This window comes from Bacillus rossius, chromosome 2 (assembly GCF_032445375.1).
Source record: "Bacillus rossius redtenbacheri isolate Brsri chromosome 2, Brsri_v3, whole genome shotgun sequence".
NCBI classification, from domain to species: domain Eukaryota; kingdom Metazoa; phylum Arthropoda; class Insecta; order Phasmatodea; family Bacillidae; genus Bacillus; species Bacillus rossius.
This window is the reverse complement of record NC_086331.1, coordinates 60,532,231-60,560,143: the sequence shown is the minus strand read 5'-3', so window position 1 is coordinate 60,560,143 and position 27,913 is coordinate 60,532,231. Positions and strand designations below refer to the sequence as shown.

General features: G+C 35.4%; 1 protein-coding gene across 5 annotated transcripts in view; it reads left to right on the top strand.

The window, feature by feature from the left end:
- LOC134529315 (14-3-3 protein zeta) overlaps positions 1 to 27,890 on the top strand; it is a 73,247-nt gene extending 45,357 nt beyond the window's left edge. Inside the window, exons 1-4 of one of the 5 annotated variants that reach the window (XM_063363252.1) lie at positions 9,594 to 9,899; positions 12,674 to 12,995; positions 16,845 to 16,968; positions 22,783 to 27,890. In XM_063363252.1, the coding sequence (XP_063219322.1) occupies positions 12,696 to 12,995; positions 16,845 to 16,968; positions 22,783 to 22,955 (597 nt within the window). In that variant the 5' untranslated portion in view covers positions 9,594 to 9,899; positions 12,674 to 12,695 and the 3' untranslated portion in view covers positions 22,956 to 27,890. Of the gene's footprint in view, positions 1 to 9,593; positions 9,900 to 10,090; positions 10,590 to 12,673; positions 12,996 to 16,844; positions 16,969 to 22,190 lie in introns of those variants that run through there. The other 4 variants (XM_063363248.1, XM_063363249.1, XM_063363250.1 and 1 more) reach the window with 4 other exon arrangements.
- Positions 27,891 to 27,913: the final 23 nt, after the last annotated feature.

The window sequence follows — 27,913 nt, the reverse complement described above, 5'->3', positions numbered from 1 at the left end:
GTCGTAGGTGCAATACGTTCACATCCACCGCACGCAGCATATGAAGTGTTGTCGGTGCCATACGAAATTGTATTAATTTTCTATATAAGTCTTTATAAAGCATTATTAGCGATAGCTGTTGCTTATAATGTAATTATTAAGTACAAATGACTCTGCAAACTATGTAGGTCAGTGCATAGCCCACTAGAGTTAAATATGAATACTTATGTGTAAGCATATAATCGCTAATTTAAAAGTCTTAAGATTGTATCCAATTCGCGATGAAGAGAGCCACTGCTCATCAACTGAGTCTATTGGGTGCCAAGAAAATAAATAAATAGAATAAAAATAAGTATTGCTTAATAAATTTTAGGATTGTACTTATTATAATTTGCCGCCATGAGTTGGTGTTAAGCGTCAGGCTCTGTTGTACTAAGGCTGTTTCAAGAAGTGTCAAAATATTACGAATGCATTAAGATCTCCACCTCTCGCAGTCGTCACGGCCATCTAGGCTTTCTGGTTGAAACTGCGTCATGGTGCTAAAAGGTTTACATGATGACTCGCCTCCAACCCAGAAGCCAAGACTGTCATCACAAGTGCTTTTTACGGGAATAGTTTTTATTTTATTTTGCAAACGGTTGCTGTGTTTATGGTAGCATTTAGAAGCGGCGCACACGTGAATGCTTGGCCACTCGAAGTGCGGTTGCCATGTTAGGCACAGACTGAGGCGCGGCCGTGTCTTTTGAAACGCGTGTCGTAAGCGCAAGGTGTGGCACCGTGGCGCAGCCGCCACTCCCGCTCCTGCCCACCAGTTCCGCAACTGTGTCTGCTCGCAGGATGTTCCGTGGTCGGTCGACCGGTGTGCAGAGCTTCAGCTGGCCAACAGTTCGGATTGCTTGCGTTTTTGTTATTACTAATGACTCGAGTTAACACATGAAAGATAATTAAGCGAGAGCAGAAGTTCCTATACCCTTTAAAATGCCATATTCAAAGCAGAATTAAGTATAAACTAAGCGAATGCAGATTACCAGAGTGAAAATGTCATATAGAAACCTGTTATTTGCCCGGACTACACTACAACCTACCCTAGTTCTCTAGTTGTGCTCATAGAAAATATTCACTGAGCTTTACACTTTCTTATCGAACTAAGTGTTTTTATTTTATTTTTCTGCGACGTGCTTCTAGAGTATGAATAGAAAACCAGAGCACATTAAAATTAGCAATTTTTGTTTTTCTTTGTATCCCAGGCATTTGGCGTATATTTTCGCTTTTCAACTGGACTATCATTTTTCTTTCTTGTTCATTATATTCAATCAAGATTTCTCATTTCAGTCCGGATTGAAAGTTTGCTCTAAACCACTGTAAGTTTTTTTTTTCTGGAGAGTTAAAATACATATCACGATGTGTTAAAGATCTTTTCACGGTAATAAGGTTACTGCACAGAAACTTGAAGGAAAAAAAGGTGTGTTCCGTCCACTGCGTTGCGAGTATGGACAGTTGGCATAAGATACGCCCTTATGTTAACCTCGAACGCGAGAATGTAGTTTGAACCTCGTCATTGTGTTAATTAAATATATTTAGCCAAAATTCATAGTACATTTGCATTGTTTTTTTTGTATGACAGGGAATTAACATAGCTTTGGCCTCTTCTCAATGTCAATTATTTCTTCTCGGCGATTTCAAGTTGTAAACTATGCGGTAATATAAAATCGTAACTACTGCAAAAATATTGTTACTCATACTTAATGGTTAAATAAAAAAATAAATGATTACATTTTCTTCTCTTCCCCCTCCCCTGTAAGCTCTGTTGCACATGTGCATAGCTTGAGTTACGACGTGGTTTCTTGAGAATCATTTCATTTCCATTCGACGGCTTCATGGTGATTGCTTTTAAGTAAAAGTATAGTAAATGAATGATAATGTGACGAAAATTGTTTTTGACACATTTTCATTACATGCAATACGGGAGAGTGAGAAAAGGGTAGAAACATAATTTAGATTGTTAATTTGTCATTAATAAAACCACCTTTAATCACAAAGAAATATGTATGTATCATGACACGTCCGCTTCATAAGGCCAAATGAGCATGTGATAGTCCTCGGCCGCGAATGCGTCATGCTCACGTGGAGAGGGTTGCGGGTTCAATCCCAACCTAGGGCATTAACTAACTTGATAAACACAATAGTCGGTAGTGGTGTGGTTCCGAGCCCAATATAATCTGGACTTTTCTTGCCACCATTTGTCTTTGCGCAGAAACATGCAACACTTTCCACTTTGCATGTACCCCCAGTTAGAGTGCATTAGGAGTAGACTTCTGAAAAGTGTTGAAATTATCTGGAATAAACTATACAACAGTTAACTGGGTACCATTTCAAGGGGAAATACTAATAAAGTTGGAATACTTGGTAGAGCGTCCCGTAGCATGAGCTAATGTAGATAGATTTTCAGGCAGGGGTTGTTATTTGAGCACTTCCAATTATGTCTCTTTACCAAGAGTAATATAATATATACAGCGTTAATTTTTTAAAGACTTACTTCATGTTATTTAAGTTAAAAAATTGTTAAACAATGACTAAAAGTAAGAAAGAATTTGGTTAAAGTAATGGTCTGTTCAAACTGAAAAAAAAAAATATATATTACCAATATGCAGATTGATATTTGATGTTATAACTGAAAGTAAAACAACTACGAGTAAACTTGGCGTGATATTTTGTTAATGAACGTCAGATTTAACTTTTACTCCGGAGTGTTTTTTTATAGAGATGTTGAAAATATTGAAGAAATGGTTAATTATTTTTAATTTAAAGCCCATTTTATAAAAGTTCAAAGTGTGGCAAATATGTTCAATTTATGAGCATTCAAGCTGTCAATATGGAACAGTATATTGCCCTGTAGAAAAAAAAATATATATACATACATACATATAGTAAACCTCACTTTGCTACTTCATGTTGTATCCATCGCCGTAATGAACTCTGTTATGCAATGTAAGGATAGTAAAAGTAACTGTTAAATGAGCGAATGTTGGGAGCAGACAAAATTCAGCTGACCAAAAGTTAGTTTCCTTTCTTGTACAAACAATGAGCTGCTAGAAGGGGGAGGCAGGAGGCTGGCAATGCAGATGACTCACCTCTGCATGGGTTGAAGAACCGGCGTGTCGCATTTTTTTCTGTTTGTAAATTCTGATTTGTGAGTTAGTGATACGCCAGTCTGTGTGGTGTGAATCACCCGCTGACTCGGCAAGCTCTCTCCTCTCCCAGCGTGCTTGTTAGTCACCCTGCAAGCATGTGCAGTGTTCGTTGCCGGTGCCTTACAGTACAGGGAGAGTGAAGTAAGTTTATTTTACATTGAATCAACTTTGACACTAAGATTTGATTTGGTCGAATCCCAGTCTGTTAAGACAACTTAAAAAATTTGTAACAATATCTAAAACATATTATAAAAATTTGAAATGCCTGCAACGAATAAATTCTAATGCTTTCACTAAGGCTCGAATTGAAATAAGCCGTTGCATTTCCGCCCGTCGGTTACATGACATAGCTTTATAGTTGTCATGGGACACATTTTCCATGAACTTCGACGAACTGATGTGCTATCGCCTGATCGTGGAAACTAGCGTTTTCGATGTGGTTGTTTAAAAATATTGTTTTTCTCTTTTTTAAACAGTGTGGTTTTACTTGTTGGAGGTTGTTTGTAATAAGAATTTGTTGTTTTTTTTTGGGGTGGGGGGGGGGGGGGGGGTTTATTAGCACGAGTATTGGTGTGATATTTAAGTAAATATCGCGACACAGGCTGTGTCATTTAATTATTCGCCGACTCGTTTATAAAAACGTCCGCCAACTAGGACGCAAAAAATAAAGGTATTCGTACCTACTCTTACGATACAAAGTACTTAAGGGTTCGTACGCCTTCTTAATGTCCTTAATTTGTCTTTAATTGAATAAGAGCCCTTAAATTTCACTAATGATCCTTGAAAACTAAGTAATGAATAAACTCAGGTATTTTAATTTTCTTTTGTTTGGAACTTGGCAGCAAACAATGCTGTTGCGCATGCGCAGTGCAATTGACAAATTTCGAGCCACACGATTATATTTTATACATAAGAAACGTTTTGAATTAGTTTTTAATTACTAACATCTCACTTTTAAACTAAAAACTTGTTTTTTACTGTTCTACTTTGAATTTATAAAATAAACGTAATTAGTAATTTTTTTTTGTTATTTTGTGATAGTGGTGAAGGTGACGAAGTAAAAACTCTTGATTTGTGTTTGTGTGCCTAAAGCGTCCCAGACACAATGGTGTCCGGCTCGCAGAGGAGAGGAAGTGTAAGAGGAAGAATCGATTTAATGTTGCGTTATCAATGGCAAACCCATTGTACAATATCTTGTCCAGGCCTGTGTACGCAGGTTTTACCTGGGCCCAACTGGCATAGTTTTAAGATCCGGGAGTTAGTCATGGCACTAATCGCTGCGTTGGCTGGCCAATGCCCGCACAAAACACACGATGCATGCGACCCTTGCCTGCATGGCTAATCCCAGCATGACTAACTAGGCTTATAGGCTTCGGCCTGAGACGCACCTAGGCCCCTCCCTAACCCGTATGTCTCCTATAAATACAATTAGTTTTTTAGCTAGGTTAGGAAAAAAATCGCGCGCCGCCCTTGTGTTTGTTGGGAGGGAGAAGTGCGAGCTGGGTTTTGGTTTCAAAACTGAGGCACTGCAATCTGTGTGGTGTGGTGTCTGCAGCCATGTCGAATTACTAACATTTCTGACTAATTTTTTTGACGTTGTTCGTATTTAATGGTGGTTGACAGGTTGCAGGAGCATTTATTATCCCAGTGTATGGTTTTAATATGAGAGTTCCTTTTGCGAGCAAAAACTTCAACTCTATTGAAGTTATTTAAATATAAATTTGTAAATCTTGTTCTTTGTTGCAACCACTTGTTAGTTCATCAACCTTTACTTTTTTTCCCCGTTGCGAACATACATTTACCTAGAACGATCGCTGCAGTTGCAACTTGTTTCGGTTATTTCGGATATTGTAGTTTACGAGCAAATTTTGGAGTTTGTTCGTATCATGTGTGATCAAAAATTATAAGTGTTTATTGTTCGCGAGCCAAGTTCGCCAAGCAGCCGGATTCACTGGCCGAACTCTTCCGTGTATCAGACACTTTAAGATATGCCAGAAACGTGTGCTATTTTTTTATTCGGATCAAAATTAAGATAAGTGAATATTTCCTTTATTCTTAAAGTCATATAAACTGGCAAAAAACTGGTTTTGTGATACAGTTTTAAAAAAAAGATTATATTTCGTACAATAAATAACCCCTTAGCTTTAATCTTTTCAGTAATTTATTAGAAACGATCCACACGCATTAGCTTTACGAAATCATTTAAATTACAAACAACAGTATCCATACAGTTACATCACAGTATCCATATAGTTGACCAGCATGTGAGACAGTAGTCTGACGCACGAGATACATGTCGTTATGAATAAGTCTGAGCCTTTTAACTAAGTTTCATGTTCCTAGTCAGCTAATAAGTGTGTCTCTTAATTCTGATTCGTGGGTTCGAGTCTCATTTAGTGCATGGATGCATTTATTAGATTGTTCGTTTGGCGCCTAACTAAACCCCACGCCATAAGATGAGGCCATTGATGGTTTATAAAACAGATTTTGTAATCTTCCATTTTGCTTTTTGTGCACAAGGCAATTGTCAAGTTAAAAAAAATTTAAATTTTAGGCAGATGTTTTTAGAGATTGATTCTTAAGTTCTTAGTTTAATGGCTGGTAGGGATCCCAAACTATCGCCGTGAGTTGACCAGGCGAAATAATTTTACGGTAGTTCACTATTACGTTTCGCAGTTTGATGGTGGATGTACAACACTTGTATTGAGCCCGGAAAGGAAATTTTCCATTAGTGAAAAATCCCAGGCCCTACAAGAACTTAAACCCGTGACCTTGACTTTTAGGTACCATTCAGGAGTTATGTCCATTGATGGCGAGTCCTCTGCCGTGTTTAACTTCTGGATAAATAATCGAAATTAAAGTTTTTGACCTCAAACTAGACACGGCAAGACAGAATGACTGCACGCCAGTGTGGTGTCTTGTGCGTAGATACTTCGATGAAAACCCATCCATGTTGTATCTTTAATATATTAGCCGCAGTTTGCAGTACAGATTTATAATTTATTTCCTTCGCTCTATAAAACAGGACTCGCCGTGGGACAATTTTTGAGTCTTAATTTGTGGCCTAAATAACCATTATATCGCACGTAGTCTGCACTGCCGGCTGTTAACCACTGTACTATAAAGAAAACTATATTATGATTCGTTGTGCGAATTATTTATATAATATTTAAAATAGGGATTACAGCACGAACAATGATGAATTCAAGATGACGGGTATGATTGCCTTACGTGCGACACCGCATACGCAAGTGTTGAGGATACCTAGGTTTACGAATTCTAATATTTTATCACCTGAAATGAATCAGTGATTTCATTTTCGGACTTTCGTGCATTCTGTGATTGTTGCTGTGAGAGGTGGAAAGTTGGTAAAGCACTATTCACATGTGTGAGGTCCAAGTTCTTAAACCTGTTCCAGCAGTTCTAATTTCGGGTTTTCATAATTTTACAATCACTCCAGGTAAATTCTACGATAGTTCTTTAAAAAAAAGTCCATAACATTTTTGTTTCCTTGTTTGTTCTTTATATCTCGTGAACTAGCTGTAATCTGTAAATTGATATTTCAAAAACTGCTGCTTGTGTGTGAGTGTAAACATTTAAACATTTTTTTAAGGGAGTAACTTATGGTCAAGCATGGAGTTTATATTTAGCTGAAAAAATTGTGAAATGCAACTATTCATTTCAATGAAAACATTTTGGTATAAAATAATGATTTATAAATGAAACTCACAAACGTATAAAACGTTATCCCTAGTAGATTCAGATCCTGATAATATGGATGCCTCGAAGTTTTTTTCTGATAAAAATATAAGGGGAGCAGCCTATTTTAGAAGTGCATGTAGTAGGTCATAGATTGATCGTGGGAAATTTCGAAGCTTCACTAAGACATACCATGCGACGAATAAAAGTAACCATTTTTCCTCATGCTTTCTTTCTCTCTTTGTTACGTCGCAGTCACTTTGGTGCTAATGTCCGAAAACTAAATCTATTCTAGAGAGTTATAAGGAACCTATGGGTTGATGTTGGTTGATGTTCTCAAAGTTTTGAATTTACGTCGTGCAGTTTGTATGTCGATGTTTAACGATGTTGGACCGTAGCAGGCCTGCTGATTTCTTTATTAAGCATTCCACATTTTGTGAGAATATTTTCGTGTACCGCTCGCCTTTCAACGAGAAATTAGAATAGTGACATCGGTAGAAGTCATATCTAATAGAGCTGTCGTTTACGGTATTTGCTTTGATTGTTTAAAAGGGCCCGAAAGTTTTGCTGTTGATGAAAAACCCCAAGCACCTCATTGATGACTGATTGTGAGAGTTAAGACAACATGCTACTAAGCAGGTCATGATAGGTGGCCGTTAGGCGGACCAGTGCGACTGGCCGATTACTAATTTGCTGCTCGGAACTGTGCAGAAGTCGTAATGAATTTTCTCTTATTTCGCGCAAGCGAGGCAGTCTTTTCCGTAGTTTTGCTTGCGTGTTTGCATAGACCTTAAGATTAAGGGGCATTACATGTTCAGATATGAGTGGGAACATTTTCCGTTCGGAAAAATATCACATTTTCCCCAAAAAATTTCCATTTTCCAGTACAACATAGATTTACATAATTATTTTGATATACTAAGATAACAGTAATATCTTCCTATGTTGTCGATTTATTCTCTGTTATAAACTTTTTATGCCACTTCTAAAATTTTGTTACCACTCATTATGACAGTGCATGTAAAAAACTATGTTATAAGGTAGGTATGGAATAGTGGAATATCCCCACATGTTTATAGTACATTTTCCCCTTTTCTTTTACAATGGTTTGCTTCTTTTATTTGGTTAAGTTTGTGTAAGACAGGTGATCGTGTATTTATGTATTTCTATGAATGTATAACCGTTGGAAAATCTTCCTGTTCAGCAGAAAATTTAACTGTAAATAATTAAGGAAACTTTTCCCTGAAAATACTTTTCTGGAAAACCAACGTCTCTAGTTATGTCCCATTTGCTTTTTACTTCATTTTGGTACCACTGTTCACATTGTATTGAAAACATATGTTTTTAGCTGACTTTTCTCACCAAAAAAATACAATTTTGAACCCAAGCACAAGAACAGTTATACAATTCCGACATTTTTATAACTGCCGTTTCTAAGACGATGCCATTCTAATATAGTTTTTAATCGCACATGTTCTGCTCGCTGTTTGACGGTACGTGGGCGCATTAATTTTGTATAAAAATGCTGTTTAATTTGAAATTAGAACTAAATTAGGAATAACAAAAATGTTAACACACACAGTCAACTATAGTCAAATATACCAATTCCTATACATACCAGTGTGTTATTTTTATATATCGGCAATGTCTACCACATTGTGATACACGCGATATTAAATTTAAAGGTGATTGCTGAGGCTATTTTCTTTATAGATTATTTCTTTCCTTGAAATTCACGTAGATGCTTATTATAATACAACACGCCAGGACGCCGTTTGTGTAAATATTTCGACTTCAGAAAGATGTATTTTAAAAATATTTGTTACAACTTGTACAAATTTTGTATTACATTTGGTGGGTACAGTCCGGGTATAGATTTTATTGCAATTAAATGATCACACAGTGTACACCCTAGACTTAACACGAAATTTAAAAAAAATATATCCATTGTAGATTAGTTTAACTGTAAAGTTTGTAGTAAAGAAATTGTCTGTTTAATATTAGTGATGAATTTCTGTAAGTTGGTTAAAAATGCCCGCGGTGCGGTGAAACATGGATTCGCGTGTATCGTCTCAAGCAGGTAACGGAACGCAGTTGCGCTTTTTTTAAGGGGCAAGGCGTCGTGGCCGATAGGCAGGGGGAGGGAGATATTCCAGCTCGATGACGCGCCGCCCCGCGCGATGGGAGACGCCAAAGCTAAGACTATTTTCGGCGACTGACGCAGGGAAACATTACGCCAGCTCCCCCCGAACTGTTTCATGCCAAATAACGCGACTGTCTCTTCGCGTGCTAGGCGTTGAGCTTCGAGTGATTGTCGTTCTCACTTAGCTCAAGTAAAAATTTTGTCAGTATTTTTTTCGTATGGTGGTTGTGTGATTAAAAATATAGAATTGAGAGTAGTATCTTTATTTTAAATTAAATAGTTTCGGTTTAATGTTAATTTCTTTTGCTATGAGTATTTAGACATTCGCCTAAGTTTACAATACTCAATTGGGTTTTTGATAAACGGTTTTCGTTGTAAAAGCTCTTTTTTTTCAGTCGACATTTATTTGTGCTAAAATACAAACTTTTTCAGTGTCTGCAGAGTTGTTCACAGGAGATATGGGTGGGTACTCGTTTGCAGGGGAACGGAAGTACTGTTGGCTGTGCGGCAAGCAGACCGTTGCAACATCGTCGTGGCCAGACGGCGCGGTTCTAGGTCGTAACCATGACGCGCGGTGCGGAGTGGGGAGGTGGCCGGCCAGCCGGGCGAAGCCACTGCGCATGCGCGGGCCGTCATTGCCGTAGTGCGGGCCGCGCACGATCGATATGACGGGGCAGGCAGACAGCGAACACCCGACGCACGCCAGACCCTGGGAGTTGGCAGTCAGTCGCACAGTCGGGGTGTCCGCAGCGAAGTCGTCACACGGCCTCTCCTACCATGTTCAGCTGAGATAGTGCGCACGGTTCGTGTTGGTTGTTGCGACTGCGTTATAGCACGCCTGACCGGCCCCACCTCGGGAGAGTTGGACTTCCCACGCCTGATATAAAGTAAGCTTTTTTCCTATTATTAGTGCTGCGGCCATTTTTAAGCATCGTTAAAATTATAGTTATTTAATATGGCCTCGTCGTGTCCTGCGTGGGTGATTTATCTCGCAAATGAGTGCTACTCTATAGAAGCGCTAATCCTTCGTGCAGGTGAGCAGGAAGGTAATTTCGAAGCGCTTGAAATTCGTGGAGGAGGATGAGGAGAAGGGGGGATGTGCCAGGCAACTCTCGCCATCTTGCGCTCGTTTCCAGAAACGTAGACGTGAAATTTGGATTTGTAGCATGTGCTAAAGCAGCAGGTGCCGTGCGTAGGCATCTCGAACAGTCAGCCTTGAGCGGCGACGGAACACGGGCGGATCTGACGAACCGTGACGTAGCTCTGCCCCTCCCGTCCCTGTGTGAGAATAGCGAAGGCGTGGCCCGTGACACATCACTCTCCGGCTTTCCTTCTTGCCGCTGTTTGGCGCGTTTTCCCGAGTTGTGCTAGAGTGATTTGTTTTGTGTTCTGTTAAAACTAATTAACGTTTGTGCAAACTATTAACTTAGTATTTCTGTTATCCAATTACTATAATCTTTACTGTTTAGCTGTTAAATTTAAAATTGGAGCTGTTGAAACCTGCACATTTAATCACATGATCACATGGATATTCACAGTGATTGAAAAAGGATACAAAATTACTGAAATAAGAACCTGTAAGTGCATCCATAATATGAACCTTTGGATAATAATTCCCAGTTTGTAATTGCACAAATTTTAAATAATTCAGTTGGTTGCTAAACATGTAATTTCTGTTCGATGTTTTAAAGTTTCTGGGATGGAAATGTAAAATATTGGTGACTTGCTTTGGCACCCCTAACTCTTAATTTTTAATTACAGTAATTTGATTTCCTTTAATGCCTGCCTTAATTATAGTGGGTTTTATTATTTTTTAAATGTAGACTACTACTACTACTACTACTACTACTACAAAAAGATGGAAATTATATGGTAAATCTGTATTGTACGGATTAGCGCCAAAAAAAATCGTAAAAATATGAAATAACTTTCATTGTATGCTATTTTACGTCCTCTTTTCAGAACCGCCTGCGGAGATTAAAAATTCCAATTACTTTTGGAGATATCGAATTTTTTAATATTCATTTTTTGGCGATTTTTTTAAAAATTTTTTTAAAAAATCCGAAAATACCTTTATTCTGTGCTCTTTAACTTCCTCTTTTCATTAAACCCGGCGGAGATCAGAAATTCCAAATACTTTAGGAGATATGGAATTTTTTAATTTTCGTGATGTGCACTGATGCGGAGTTCAGCGGGAAGCCTACGATTCACACATCCTTCTGGACATACCCGAATACTCACGTTGGCAAGACTTCTTTTCTTAAAATTAGCAAGAAGTAATTAAAAATACTTTAAAACACTGTGGATGGTTGGTTATATTAGGTAAGTATAGCTACATTAAAATAACTGTAAAATCATTTTATGGTTGCTTAGCAAATAACTTTTTAATATGTAGCTATCCAGCGCTAGGAAACCGTTAACATGATTTCACAGTATTTTTAATGTAGCTATCCTAACCAAATCAACCATCCACAATGTTTTCAAGTATTTATAATATAGCTAACAATACCTAATTGACCATTAGTTTTCATGAGTTGCATATTTATTTACAATAAACAAAAAAAAAAACCGAAGATGCACGATCGGGCGTTCGCCTCTCGTCTGTTGAAAGAAGGCTTGCCAACGTGAGTATTCGGGTATGTCCAGAAGGATGAGTGAATCGTAGGCTTCCCGCGTTCCCATTGTTGCTTGTTTACAAGTATGATTTTTTTTTTTTTCGCGACGTAGTTGAACGACTACATCACGTAAAAAGAAAATTACGTGAGTTCCTACTGTTCATCCTTTTTCCCGGTTTGTTAGGTCAGGTCAGCTACATTATAAATACTTTAAAACTAAACAACCATTAAAATTAATTTTTATTATTTTTAATGACCGTTCAGTTTCAAAGTATTTATACTGTAGCTGACCTGACCTAATCTACCTTTGTCCCGTTTAGTTAGGTCAAGTCAGTTACATTATAAATACTTAAAACTATACAAGTAAAATTAATTGATATTATTTTTAATTTCCGTTTATTTTGAAGTATTTATCATGTAACTAACCTTACCTAATGGAAAATTTCTGTTATTTATGCATTCACGCACACACGGCAAAATATAAAATGGCGCCTGTTGAATGATTACATAGGGCTTGTATTGCAAAATAAGAACGGCGATATCTCCAAAAGTAATTGGAATTTTTAATCTCCGCAGGCGGTTTTGAAAAGAGGACATAAAAGAGCATATAATGAAAGTTATTTCATATTTGTACGATTTTTTTTGGCGCTAATCCGTACAATACAGATTTACCAATTATATTTTTATTCATTTGTCTGCCAAAACATATGAATTGCCTTTGTTAATTAAGTGACCTGTTTGCATCACAGATTTAAATTGTGGACTATGGCATGTTTCTTTTGATTTTAAGTGTACACAATACTAAATAAAAGTTCAAGCATTTTTAACAAACTGACAGGTATTTTATAAGGCCATTGCCATTTTTAATTTATTCTGTAATGAGAAGCTACATTGTGTGGAAGGAAGCTAACAAGGCTTTTAAAAGTAATACTGAAATGTTTGTCTTTATATTGTATTGTGTTGTTTGTCTTGCAGTTTTTAAATTATTTTTCTAGAAAGTTATGTAATACAATGTGTGGTAAAATTTGAATTGCTATTTGTTGCAGACAATTTCCATATATTCCACAAATGTCTGTTGACAAAGAAGAGCTGGTTCAGAGGGCGAAGCTTGCAGAGCAAGCTGAGCGCTATGACGACATGGCAGCTGCAATGAAAGCAGTAACAGAGACAGGCGTTGAGCTCTCAAACGAAGAGCGGAATCTGTTGTCAGTGGCATACAAGAATGTAGTAGGAGCACGTAGGTCATCGTGGAGAGTTATTTCTTCGATTGAGCAGAAGACAGAAGGCTCGGAGAGGAAACAGCAGATGGCCAAAGAGTACAGAGAAAAGGTTGAAAAAGAATTGAGAGAAATCTGCTATGATGTTCTGGTAGGTTTAAAGATTATTTATGAATTATACATAGTTGCAACTCTTTTCATTTATATGTATTTAAACAATTTTTTTTATAAAATGTAAATGAGTCTCAGAAGTGAAGGTGGGAGTTGTATAAATTGCAAGCTGAATTAATTTGCTCTAATTAAAAGCTATGATTTTTATTCTTTTAGTGCTAGCTGTTTTAAGAAAAGTTAAATTATCCTTGCATACCCCAACAGCAAGGTTTGTTCTTTAGTTTCCAAATTTGAACAGTTTTTTTATTTTCTCTGTTAAATAAAAAACATACAAATGTTTCTCATCACATATTGAAATCCTGGGAAATTCCAACCACTATGGAGGCTCTGTGTGGTTGAGTGGTCTTAATTACTTGCCTACCATCAGTGATCTGGACTAAATTCCTGGTGGGGAAAACCAGGTTTTTTTGCACCCATTTATTTTGTGTGCTCAATTCTCATACATTTCCTTCAATGCCTCTAATGCAATCGTTATTTCTACCACCAACTTAAATTATTGAGTAGTTATTATTTGTAATATCATTTAGTGTCTTGCAGTGGTCCTTAAAAACTGTGTGATGGACATTTTAGTGCAAAATTGTTGTCCTTCATTGATTTAACATTGACTGTTGATAAATTGGTTAGATTATGGTATAAAGCCTAAATTTTATTGGGCTTTTTTACTAGCTACTCATCGATGAAAAACTTGTATATATTTTCCACTAGTTTGGCAAGTTTCAATTATTCTCTCACCAGGGTTTTGTTTTTTCTAGTTTTTATTAGTTGTAACATAATTTAAAAGAAATACCATTATTACTTATTATTATTTTTTAATTTCATATCTCTACTCCTCGTTGATAACTTAAATGACCAATTGGGGCCACCTCCCATCTGATCTCCCATCAAGGAGACCTGGGTTTTATCCCTGATGAGGTAACCCTGAATGTTTCACAAGGTGGATGTTCCATTGAGGCGGTAGGTTTTCTTGAATTACGTCAATTTCCCCTATTGACACATTCTGTTAATGCTCTGTTTTTATTTCATCTCACAGTTGACGAAACCTAAAGCATAACTTTTTTTTTATTGACCAATTAAAAACTGCAATGATATTTGAGTAAGAAGTAAGTTCTTCAAACTTTTTTGTTGGACCATGTGAGTGGCAAGTTAGTGAATCAGTATGAGTGAGTTTATTAGTAAGTGAATTTACATGTGAAATACTCTCTTAATGTAATGTAGTCCTAGGAAAATATTGGTTGAATGTAAACTTTTTCGTTAGCTTAAAGCAATATTCCAAGTTTTAAAATATGTACTAACTATAATGGTAATGATATAGCAGTGGGGCTTGTATCACCACCATCTTTTAGATGAAATGAGAACTAAAGATTCAAGGCCATTTACTGGACTGAATCTCAATGAAATTGATCAAAATCAGATTTTAGCTAAGCATTTAAGGTAAATGTGGCATAAATGCAGTGACATTTCACATCATAACTGGCTGCTGACTTATATTGTTTTTTAGTAGCAGATATGAAATAAAACCTTATCTATCAAGTGATTGCATTTTATAAACTTTTTATATTTATTTATATTAAAGCTTTTAATTCAGTTTAGAACGTTCATACTACAGAAATTAGGAATCCAAAAATACAAACTAAAAAAGTTTCATTTCAAATGTGTGAGATTATAGGTGTTTTGACAGCTGGAGTATTATCCCAAAAAATGTCTATTACTTAAATAGATAGAGTTAAGGTAAAATAATATATATCATTGGATTAGCAAACTATGCATATGTTAACTGAAATATAAATCATTTCCTTGTGTTGGTATATCATAAGCTAATATAACCTATAAAATTATTTAAAGCTTGCTTGGATTAATATGAAATGTTACATTATAAAAAGCTCATTTTGCCTCTTTGTTCTTTCAGCCATTATATTTAGTAAAAAAACTTTTTTATTTGCAAGTTATTTTGCCCTTGTTGAAATATTTTTTTTAAATTTTTAAATGATTGTACATCTCTGCATGTGTGTTAAGGGTTGAAATTATTAACTAGGTTTAAGATCTTCTGTGATAAATAGTCAAGTTAAATTGAATTAGTCTTTGTCTTATTTGAAATCGCATAGGTGAGAAATTTACTGTTTGATATAGTAACATAACCTCCATAATCCTTAGTTGCACAATTGGTCACGGTTAATCATTTAATTGAGAAACTGAAAATGTGACTAAGAGTTCTTATTTAGTTAAAACTTAATTTATACAAATCCATACATTTTGAATTTACACCATAGGCTTCGGCCATACGGAGCACAATGATCGCTAAGTTTGTGATGTTTGCTGTGCAAGTAAAATATAGCCAGCTGCATCTTGGCCACACGAAGCTGTGTTCACTATGTTTGCTATGTTGGCGATCCTGATGACGTCAGTTGTTTGGTTCTTGTCTATTTTTTTAAAGGTCGCTGACTTGGTGCATGCACATATGATAAAACCCAACATCTGTTGCTGCGCAGAATTAGGTAGTACTTCGGCATTTGCTATTTACGAAGTTTGGTTTCTCTCAGTATTGTGCTTTAGTCATATCAAACGGTAAAGTTCGATGAAGTATGAAAATATCCATTTTTAAGGAATAAATCGATGTAGAATATAGAAGGCATGATGTGCAGAACAGTATCTGGGATTTGATTTAAAGGGGATGATATCAAGAGTTGTATTTATTCTGAAATTTGTCTGTCCTCGCATGCAATGCTTCATCAATTATGAAATCCTTCATATTCTTTTCTGTTTAGATTAACTTCATGAATACATTTCTTTTTACATTTACATACTGTGAGCCAGCGGATAATCATAATTTTTGGAATCATCACTCAAATCCCATGGCATGCGTGTCTCCATCACTAACTAGACTGATATGTCTGGCTACCTGGAGCAGCGGACATAGCATACATAGTGAACATCACGTACATACATAGAGAACATTGTGAACATAGCCTAGTTTTGTGTGGCCTCACCTTTAGACTTATAATTTCATACAGTTTCAGGATTATAGTAAGCAGTGCTACATTTCTGTAAAATTTTATATACAGTAACAGTATTAATATAGAATTCAAAGTGTTTTATATGTATACCAAAATTAATTTTAACTTTAACATTTAGCTTTAAACCATGTAAGGTTAAGAAATGCATGGAGATATTTGGATTGCAAGAATAGATTTAAAAAAACTCTTAATTGGTTTTATTAGTTCTGAAAAGTTGTATTTGTACCTTTTACCAAAAAAATTATTGAATACATTTTCTAGAGGAAGTTAGTATCTTCAATCTTTAGATAAATTTCTCTACTATGCATTAGCCAATAAATTTTAATGTTTCCATCACAGCTTTAACCAGACTTTTTAATAAAATTTTTGATACATGCTCTGAGGAGGACCCAGTGAGTGGAACTTGATTATTATAAATTGTGGAGTTTTCTGCAGGAGAGAGAGTGGAATGGTGGAAGAGATCATGTGCATAGCAGTGAAAACATTGAGCATGCGTATTGGGAATTTGAGCTGATAGATTTTGTGCAGCGTTGACAGCTTATCACCATAGACTGCCCACACTGCTGTAATTGGAGAGAATGTATTTATATGCAAACAGTGGTTAAAGTAATATCAAAAGAAGTGTCCATAAAAGGAGGGGCGGGGGAGAATGTACAGTTTCAGTTTTGCTTGCAAGGTCCACTGCTTCAGCCAGTGTGCTAAACCTCTGATTTATATTTTAGCTTATTCTTATTTGTGTGTGTTTTACCATATCAATGTAAACTTTTCTGTCAGTTTTTTTGTGTAACTTATTTCATGAAACAAAATGTTTGTTCCAGGGTCTCCTTGATAAATACCTGATTCCTAAGGCCAGCAATGCAGAAAGCAAAGTATTTTATCTCAAAATGAAGGGTGACTACTACAGGTATCTCGCAGAAGTTGCAACAGGAGAAACAAGAAACAGTGAGTTACTTGCTATTTTGTGTCGTTTGTACAGTAGAACCTTGTTAAGGTGACCTTTAACCTGGATATTTGTATAACCAAGATCAATTTAGAGAAACAAATTAACAATAGTGCTAAAACATACAAATAATTTTAAAAACAAAAAACCCATTTTGTGCTAGAATTACATGCAGAATTACTGCTTTTATTGGTGTACACAACTGTAACTACTGTAAAGAGTGCATACATATTTGCTGGGGCTGCATAATTATAAAATGAATTTTGGTGAGCTCAAAGTTGTCTTCAAATGACGTGTTTCAAATGTGTTTTGTTCAATTTTGTAATTCCTCTGGTAATAATATAACTCTATCAGTTTCTACTGTATGTGAAAGTTAACATTGTTCTAATATTAAAAAAACAAATTTATTTTAAATTTTGGAAATTTTTGGAAATTTTACTTCTGTAAATTGTATATATTTTTATAATACTGAATAGATAGATAAGTATGATCGTTAGTATTGACATCAAATTAATGGTGTTGAGGCCTGGGTTCACGTGTAGTGATTTTATTTTCTGGTTATTGCTGTTATTTCAGAGTTTTTCCTGGTAATTAACACAACTGCTCTTGTGCATTTGTTGTTTGGTTACAAATGTTTTCTCCAAATATTTACTGTATGCTATTTGAAGGCTGTAAAAAAGTTGCTCAAGTAATTGTAATTAGAATAACAACCACGTCTTTTTACCAGTATTATATAATATTTAGTTAAAATCTACTGAGAATGTTTGAGAGAAAACACAAAATGCAAGAGAACTATTAAAATAAATTTACAAGAAAACCCTTCAAAGCATTGTATTGACGAAAATGAAGTAACCAACTCTGTGAGATACAGAGGCCTGCAAGTCTTCATAGATATCACTTGCCAGATTTTTGCACCTATGATATTACACTGAGTATCTGTTGGAAATATTTGTAGCATAACAACAAAAGCAAGGGAGCTATTGCGTTTTAATTTGATAACTAGCCATAATTAAAAGTAATAATGGAAAAAAATTTAATGTGTCATGTGAGAAGAGCTTTAAGGGTAATGTACAAATTAGTTTCCAGTGAAAGTGTTCATAGTTTTTTGCTGTTTAGTAATAGATTGTGTAGGATTGGGGTCTCCACCTATCCCTCACTTAGCATGTCTTCAGATTGCGCGGATTCAATCAGCGCAATGTGAATTTTACTGCCCCAGTCTTGAATAGCACGTCTGTAAATTTCAGTTACCACAAAATCACAGCAAGCAAAAAAAAGTTGAGCAAGACGCCACGAAGTCTGTTTCAACTTCTGTAAACAGATGTGCTGTGGAATACAGTTAGCTAAACAAGGGGGAAAGAGATGCGCTCGCAGGTCTGTCTATGCTATCGGCTGTTATACATACATCAGCTATGGCAAGTTAAATTGCGGCTATGGAGTGTAAAGGACCAAATGTTTTTACGTCCGCGCGTATGCCACCTATCTGTACCGTTGTCGCCTGGCCATAAACAAGGCTGTGAACTCAGTCTAGCCAGTGGCAGGAAATTCACTCAACAAAAGCAACGTCTGCCCATTCAGCTGCCGGTAACTACGTGCTTGATCAGTCATAATGCATCGTGTTCAAGTATTGGAGACAAAACTAGAAGTATTACGGCGCGCAGATTGTCATTAAGGCCACGCTTATGTTAGTCACACTTTAGTTTTAAGCAAGTCAATAAAGCATAATCGTACAAAATAAGGACACTTACCAAAAGTTTATATAAGTCTGATTCTGTTGGTTGTAGTAGCGGGAATATATTTGACAGATACCGGAACAGAAATGAACAGATGATTCACGTGGAAAAGGTTGTTAAATGAATGTTGCAATGAAAAAAATTATCATTGGCCTGACAGGATTGGTGTGAACGAGGTGGTGATATGCAAATAAGCACTTTAATTTTTGAAAAATTGAAATGTAATCATCCGGATAATAATATCGGTTTCACTGTCAGTAAAGCATGTTTAGAAAGGTATGCGACATGAGTTGCGTCACGCCCAGGCGGGAAAGTCAGCCAGCGGACTGGCGATAAAGTACATAATCACGTATCTCCCGCGTGGTGTCGTATTTGTCATGTAAAGTGCGATGGGAGGCATATAAAGATAAATGGTGTGACATATTTATAGTGAGTGTTATTCAACACATTTATATTACGTAAAGTATATTTTCCTACACAATTTTGGAACACATTAAATAAATTTGCCTTGCTATTTATGGAAACTAATGCTTCAGAATACGCAATTTCGAATAACACAAGCATTTTCAGGAACGAATTAGTAGTGCTATGTGAGGGATAGGTGTACTTATTATTTCTTCATTTCTTAACTAAATTATCAAAGCTACTTGTAACACAGCATTTTTAATGGACATTACTATGCCTTTTGAAACCCTGACAAATAACAATTTTGTAAATTTGCACTTTACTTTACTCTCCCTCTTGCTCTCTACCCTCCCCCTTGCCATTTAACATTCCACAGATGTTTTTGATACAGATAATAATAAAACTATGTATAATGAAGTATGTGAGATTCCTAGTTTATATAAAAAAAAGTTATTTATGTATGCTCCATATATATTATAAAAAATATAATGTATAATACTTAGGTTGTATAAAGACACAATTTTCTGGGGTTTCTAACCCAAGAATATATTTTTTATTTAAAATTTTTTTTATAAAATGTGGTTTTTTAATATTTTTCTATAAATTGAGAGCTCAAGGGACATAACTCAGCTTATATGACTAACTCTACCAAAATGTAACTAAAAATTGATTAGAAAAATATTACTCATTTTAAATATAAGTGTGGTGTTCCTGTTAAAATATGAATCTTAAAATTGCAGTTGAACTAATGTAAAATGAATACATGGTGGTTCATGTAGGTTTCCACAACTGATATTTTTCCATTTTTGTATGAAACTCTGGAATACCCCTAAAAATCCAAACATGTAAGTTTCGATTGGGGGCAGTTTACAGAATGTGAAAAACCAAAGAATACCAGTTTTAAGTGTGCCCACTGTAGTTGTTGATGTGAAGCATTCATACATCAATGTATATTTAGTTATGTGATTTTAAAATCCTTTGAAATGTTGTATCAAATTTCCAACACTTAAAATCATTTAATCTCCTAAATACCAATGTTTTCCATTTATCTCCATGGATGTGGCTGTTGGACATTATTTTATTAAAATTTTAATAGATTGGCATGAACACAGTACATGGCATCTTCACTGAATCATGCCATATTAGTGCATGTTCTATATTCATAGATTAAAAAAAATGTTAGAATGTCTTTACCTGGTATAATGTATCGCTACTGTAATTGAAATATTTCGAAATGGCTGTCATATTGAAATTGACTTTTTTTAATGAAATTGTTTTTGACATTTATATAATTTTGATTAAATTTAATGTGCTTTAGAGAAAAATAATAAAACCATTTACGTTACATTTTCATTCTCCTTTGTTCTTATAGTTCTTAAAGTTCAGTGAAGGATAGTTTGTATTTTCATGGGAAAATGTTCTGCACAACAGGGCCGGATTTACTGCCTGTGGGCTCCTAGGCTGAGTCTGTGGTGCGGGCCCTAAGGGTAAGGGGGGGGGGGGGGGGGTATATTAAGTAAACCCTTTCAGTGAAACAGTGGGTGCCTCTTGCCTGGTCTGGGTGGGTCAGACGGTGACCTTAAGCACTTGACAACATTTTCAAATCAATTTGTATTGAACTTACCATATCGGTGTCTTTATAGTTCTGAGGTTGACTCCGTATAGCAGGTGAACAAGTAACATCGTCATTGTTTGAAGCAGTAGATGAACTTGGCTTAAACATCATGTAATCGATCATACGACGTGACTAAGCTCTAACTTCTTCGTTCTTCTTTTCTTGCTCTTTTGCAATCTTTCGTTTGGCGCTTCGGCTTTTAAATACCTCTTTATTTTTATGGCGATTACTTAGTATTTTATGGTGATCCATAATACTGTTATTTATAAAACCTGTTGCAAGTGATAGCTTTACTTAGTAGTTACTATGTTTAATTAAAGGCTAAAGTTACATATTAAGATAAAACAAATAATAAATGATGCACACGATCACTGAAACACCAAAACAAACACTACAGAATGGGTCAATAATTCACACAAATTTAATTTATGCATGCCAAAAAAAAAGATGCCAGTCGCCAGGTCAACATGAAAACAGTGTCTACTGACTTGGAGTTTGTGCTATTGATCTTTGTACATCGCAGGGCTCACTGGACTCAGCTTACAGTCTCTCCTCCTATTATCTTGCTTTGCTCTCCCCACCCCGCACCCCGCAAATGAAGTTTAGAATACTACACCAGTCGCCAACGCCAAGTGTTTCAGATTTCTAAATGCTGACAACTCATATATCAGCTTTCCACAGAAGAGTTTAGTTCGGTGCAATTAATCCACACAAAACAACTGGACACTATGTCTACGCATATTTTAAGAATATAAGAAGATCCACATCGCAGTTTAATTATTTTTTTTTCGTGTCGTGTGGTGCAGGCCCCCATTTGTGTTGCGGGCCCATAAGCTACAGCCTAGATAGCCTGCGCGTAAATACGGCCCTGCTGCACAATCCAGATGCTGGAGAGTTATATTTAAAATTTGTTTGGATGGCAATTCACTACTGGTAAATTTTATAGTGAAAAGCATGTGCATGACCATGATAACTGGGAAAAACTACATACTATACAAATAGCTGCATGCTGCAGTGAAAGAAAACATTCAGGACATTAGTTGTGCAGTGTGTAAAAATTTTGAGGTTTTGCTATACATTACTATAAACCTAATTATTTGGGACAGCCAGATTATAAAAAAAATTAAGAGGCATATGCTGTTTGATATTGCTAATTCAGTATTTGTTGCTAAACATATTGCCCTAAATTGAAATTATAATTAATTTTTACATCAGTGTGTGCTATGCTGCCCAACATTAATTTTTTAATGTGATTAATTTGGGGATGTAAAATCTTCATTTAATTACTAGACTGTCCGTATCAAAGTTTTTGAGAGTTTTTTCATAACTTTCATACGTCTATACTTCAAATTATCTCCAATGATCAGTAATGTCATTTTATTTTATTTTTTTTCAGAATTCTTTAGCAAGTTGCATGAAATATTTAGCTACACTGCTGCATGCTGTGTGTAATAGTACTGTCACAAATTTTCAGCTGTTGTGGAAGACTCCCAGAAAGCGTACCAAGATGCGTTTGAAATAAGCAAGGCCAAAATGCAGCCAACCCATCCAATCAGGCTTGGCCTGGCATTAAATTTCTCCGTCTTCTATTATGAAATCCTCAATTCACCAGATAAAGCATGCCAGTTAGCGAAGCAGGTTGGTCAAATGTGTACATTTAAGGTGTTTGTGAAGGATGGGTCATGAACTTTGAACTAAAGTTAACCAAGTTCATGGCCAATTTTTCATAGAGCTTCAATCTTTTTTGGACAGGCAGTGCTCTCATGTGGCTGGTGGGAAAAACACAATAGGTATGAAAGAGAAGTTGCTTTTAAGTGGTCCTGTTTTTAACTAACTTAATGTAATTTATTTCACCAATTAACCACTTTATTTTAATGTTTAAGGTAATTTTATTACGCTGATGTACACCAATATCCTTGCAGAATTTGAATATCGGTAATAACTATTTTTACAGGATCTGAAATTCAGTGAGCAATTTTTCGTTCATACTACCTATCCGGACTATTAGAAGAAACTTGCTTTTTGAAAGCTAACTTTGATTTTTTTTTTCCCTACCTCTTTGTCAGCGGTAGTCGACGATTCTCAGAAAGCCTACCAAGAGGCATTTGACATTGCTAAGTCAAAAATGCAGCCAACACATCCAATTCGACTTGGGCTTGCCCTGAATTTTTCAGTTTTCTATTATGAAATAATAAATTCACCAGCAAGAGCTTGTCATCTGGCAAAGCAGGTAGGCTAGTGTGGAAATTCCTGCCTGGTTTGTGTATAAAAACAACTAACTGTTCAAAGTAAAAAAAGAAAATAAATCAGAATTTACTCGGATTGTGGTGTGAACGGACTCCAATCTTCAATAGTAACGTACTAATAGCATGCCTATGTTTTATGCATGGGAAATTTATTTCAAGCCGTTCAACCGGATGCATCTGAGTGTTGCGCTAGAGTAACAGGCTGAGTCAGTTTGCCTTAAGTAATCCAGGGAATTTTTGTATGAACAGATGGCTCACCAATTTTTACAAAAAGTTAATTTCATAGTTCAATAAACTTTATGTTACGTGTAGTGTAGCTGTTTGTTGAGGTACACAATATTCATAGAACTATTAAAAATAATTTTTAATTAGTATGAGATTGCTAATTCTTCTAAGAATTTTGGATGTAAGTTTATTACAACAGTTTTTGTATTATCAGAATTTGGTAATAAAAAAGGTTTGCATAATCATGTAACTGTTTTACAGATAGTTAAATTATCTGGATTTGAATGAAAATCTTTGTCAGCAGTTTTGAGATTTAGCCAATTATAATTTGTGTTTGGTGACTAGCATATAATTGAGTCAATATTTGGTTTCCAATAAATTTTACAATCATTAAAAACTGTTATGTGTTTTATTGCCGTTAACTATTACCGTGTTTTATCGCTTAATCATCTGTTATTTTAGAGCATCAAAATTTTCTTACGTGAAATTTGCATGATTTTGGTCATGCTGTAAGATTCTAAGCACTTTCTGTAAGTAGTGAACATGACCTTGCCAAAGGTCACAGGACAAAAGTACTATGCTACAGCATTTGGTTTTCAAGTTGCTGTCGAACAGTGTGGTAGTTATAATGGAAAACTATAGTAATTGCAATTACAGAAACTCGTTTGTAAGATGTGCCTGCACAATAGTTTCCTGTCTAATATGATCATTTTTTTTTCTTTCACCATTTTATTTTAAAGTTGAAATCCATTAGTCATTAGGGTATTACCAGTTACTTATTTGACATAAATAGTTGTTTTATGTCTAAATATTCTTTAAAGACATTGTAAGCGTTAATTTTTTTTGTTTTATTTATGTAGCGCACATATAAATGATGCTAGCACTAGTTGGCATCATTATGTTTGGTTATGTTGATGCCCATATAGAGTTTGCGCACGTAGTCAAATATCGATATCTTGCCAATTGCATGCAATGCACATGCACTCTGTGTGCAGAGTAAACTGCATTTGATAGCATTCACTGTTTGTGGTTAGTGTGTCAACGATACTTATGGAAACACTTTGTTAGTTCTGGCTCAAGTTTATTTCTCCATTAAGTTTAGGAAATATGTTTTGTTGCACTCCTAATTTATTTGAACAGTTATTCATGCTTTTTATTACTCTTCTTTTTAATTAAACGTACTTCCAATGCAACATGTTTTGTTTATGTGAAAAACAACCTCGGCAAAATTGCTTTTCTCGCGTAAAAGTCGAACCCCTACTTTTCAAACTGATTTTAGCATAAAATGTGCAACAGTTATACAATAAAACACTGTTATAACATTTTTATAAATCTTCTAATTTATGAGGTATTCCAAGTAAATATCTAACATTCACATACCTGCCTATGCTAAGCTCCTTATGACTATTTCTTTGCAGTATAGTGTGTTTTGTAGTTGCAAAGGATTTTCATTTATCAGATGAGTATTTTGTACTTATCATTAATCGCACCTTGCTGGCTGGTTAATATTGCCTGCAGTAAATATGAGAAATATACTTGTATCGGCAAAAAAATCTTTTACACAAAAGTTTGATTCTATTACTTGAGAATGCTTTCACGTGTCTTCTCTTTATTAGTAAATTTACAAAAAAAAAAAAAAATTCTATACTTGTGCTTAGGGACGACTATAAACTTTTGTAGTTTTCCATTTCTAACATAACCTTTTTCATCAGCCATTTTGGGAACTAGTGCTGCCTGAAAATATAGGGCTTATCTTTAGAACAATTCAGTTTATTCTTACAAAGTTTGGTATGAAATTAAAGCTATGGTAGTTGCCAATCCACATCATTTAATGGCAATTATAAAAGCCCCAATAACATTTTTGTGGGACAGTAACTGATATTCAGTCAAGTGTAGTGTACTATCAGTGGAATGGAGCACAAAGATAAATTTTATGTTAAACATGTCTCATTTTTCTAATTGTATGAAGTTTTTCAAGAAATATCTTAAACCACTTATTTCTACCAAACTTTGTAAGTATATAGTGCATAGTAAGTGCATGCAGTTTATTGAAATAGTTTTACAGTTCATGATGGAACTGACATATTAAAAAGTATGTAATCTTAGATTAAACTGTTTAAAGACTCATTTACTCTAAAATTAGTGCATTTGTGTACAACTAACATTTATATTTTGTATTAGTTGAAATCATTAAACAAAGTTTTGAAATCTTAATTTTTCTTTTAATATGTTTAACAGGATGTCTACTGTCAGTCAGTCCCAAAAGTGTCATAAATAGTTAATTTTCTTTGGTTGAAGTCCTAAGAATGTTTTTCAAATGATGTGGTCCAGAGTAAGTGCAACTTCTTTGTACACTAACAAGAATATTCGTGTATGCTATTCAATGTTAAAATGGGTTCACATACTTACCTACTTATACAATTTACACATAACATTTAGGGAAAATCGTTTAGTTGTATGTTTTTAGTCCTTATCTGGTTTCCCAAAATTTTAATGTTACTAAAATAAATTAGTAAGCTTTTGATATCATTTCAGCATTGGGATATCAAGGTCAAATAAACAGAAGGGGGGGGAAAAAATGTTTTTCTTCACTGGCTGCCACAAGCATATTGTAAAAGTATTTTAAATTTTTTATTGATTTTTGTGGGCTTTGGCTGTTTGATATCTGCAGTCCAGATTGAGTGAATTAGTACGCAAAATTTTGATGCTGTGGTTATGAGATGTATTTATTTTAGTGTGTGCAGTAATTGCTTTTGCTATGTGGTTCTACTTGAATATTTTAGTTGCTTGTATTGTAATTAAGATTGGTGGCAATACCTTTTTTCATGTTTGCAATAATATACCTTCTGAAAGGTTTGTCAATGCAGTCATTAGAAGTGTGTTCACGTTTTTAATTAATTGACAAACGTAACCTATTGTTGAGTATGGCCGACCATGCAGGCAGGGCATCTGCTGAAGAAAATGTTTCCATCGACGTGAAGCAATACAGTTGTATCAGAACACAAACATCTGCAATTTTTATAGATTACTTAAAATGCTACAGAGTATATTGTGATCCATTTGCAATTGGCCCTTTTTGTCTGCCCACCGATGATAATGATTCGGAGACATAATTTCAAAATATACATAATAAACATGCCACTCCCACTTACGGCAGGAGATTCCAGATTTTCAACCTGATCTCCTGCCCTCCCGATAAGGAATTTGAATCTCCAGCTTTGTGTTTTGAGTTCTTGTGGTTTGTAGTTTTAATGCCATACATTATTATGGCATTCATACCATAACTTCGGACTATTCAGTATGACGTACATAGGCATTATAGGTGGTACCATAACTTGTAAGAACAGTTGCATAAATCTTTGGCTTAAAAAAACGCATCTGCGGTGCTAGCTAACATTGGTGGTTGTGGAAATTTTGGGATTTTTTTGTACGCACTTGTGTTTATCTAATAATAAAAGGTTTCATAGATGATCTAAGAGAGGCCTGCCACCAAATTAGGTTCCAAAATCCTGTAAAATTTACAGCCTTAATTGACAATTTATTTTTATTAATTGTTTTTAAGTATTCATTGCATTTCAAAACAAAATTTAAAAAAAATAAAATGAATGTAAAAAATTAATACGAGGGTTATTTTTTTTTCAACCTCCGATCGGCTGTAATAAAGAAACGGGAATGAATTGGGGAATTATTTTAATGTCAAAAGAAACATACATCTTTACTCTATTTTTCCACATAATCACCGTGCAGATTGAGGCATTTGTCATACCGATGCACCAGCTTTCCAATACCCTCTGCATAAAATGATGCCTCCTGCCTATTCAGCCATGTTTTAACAGTGCTCTGCAGTTCATCATTGGTGTTGAAGCGTCGTCCTCCAAGCCACATTTTCAACGTAAGGAAAAGGTGATAGTCACTCGGTGCCAAATCCGGACTGTAAGGAGGGTGATCAAACACAACTGAGGTGTGAGTTGGCCGCTCCACGTGGTTGGTGGAAGGGGGTAAACACTACGAGACGTGTCGATTCGTGTACGAGCGATTAGGGTATCGATTAATGGGCATGCCATGGAGAAATGAAACTGTAATCACACTGCAGGGCACTGTTAAAACGTGGCTGAATAGACAGGAGGCATCATTTTATGCAGAGGGTATTGGAAAGCTGGTGCATCTGTAAGACAAATGCCTCAATCTGCACGGTGATTATGTGGAAAAATAGAGTAAAGATGTACGTTTCTTTTGACATTAAAATAATTTCCCAATTCATTCCCGTTTTTTTATTACAGCCGATCGGAGGTTGAAAGAAAAATAACCCTCGTATTTGCCACTTACATTACAAAACTAATAGTTTGTATCATAATAAAATGAAAAGTAATTTAAAATTTCTCTTCAGTATAGACTTTGGTGCTTTTCTTATTTACAAACTATAAATACATCCATACAACTGATGTTATTTACAAAAAAAATGTATTTCGCATCATTAACTAGCTACTTTTTCATGTTCTGTGCTCTTTTCCGCATCTCGTCAGTGGGCTTGAAAGCCAGACCTGCAGATGTTCTCATTCTGCAATGCAACAGTGCATTTAACATTGGTGATTCCAATGATGATCTGTGAGCAGTTTTAACCATCTTGAGATTGCTGAAAACTTTTCACAGCAGCATTGCTGTGGGGAAGAATTATCATGGTTTTTGCAAGTTTTGAGAGCTCACGGAAAAGCACATCATTTTGCCT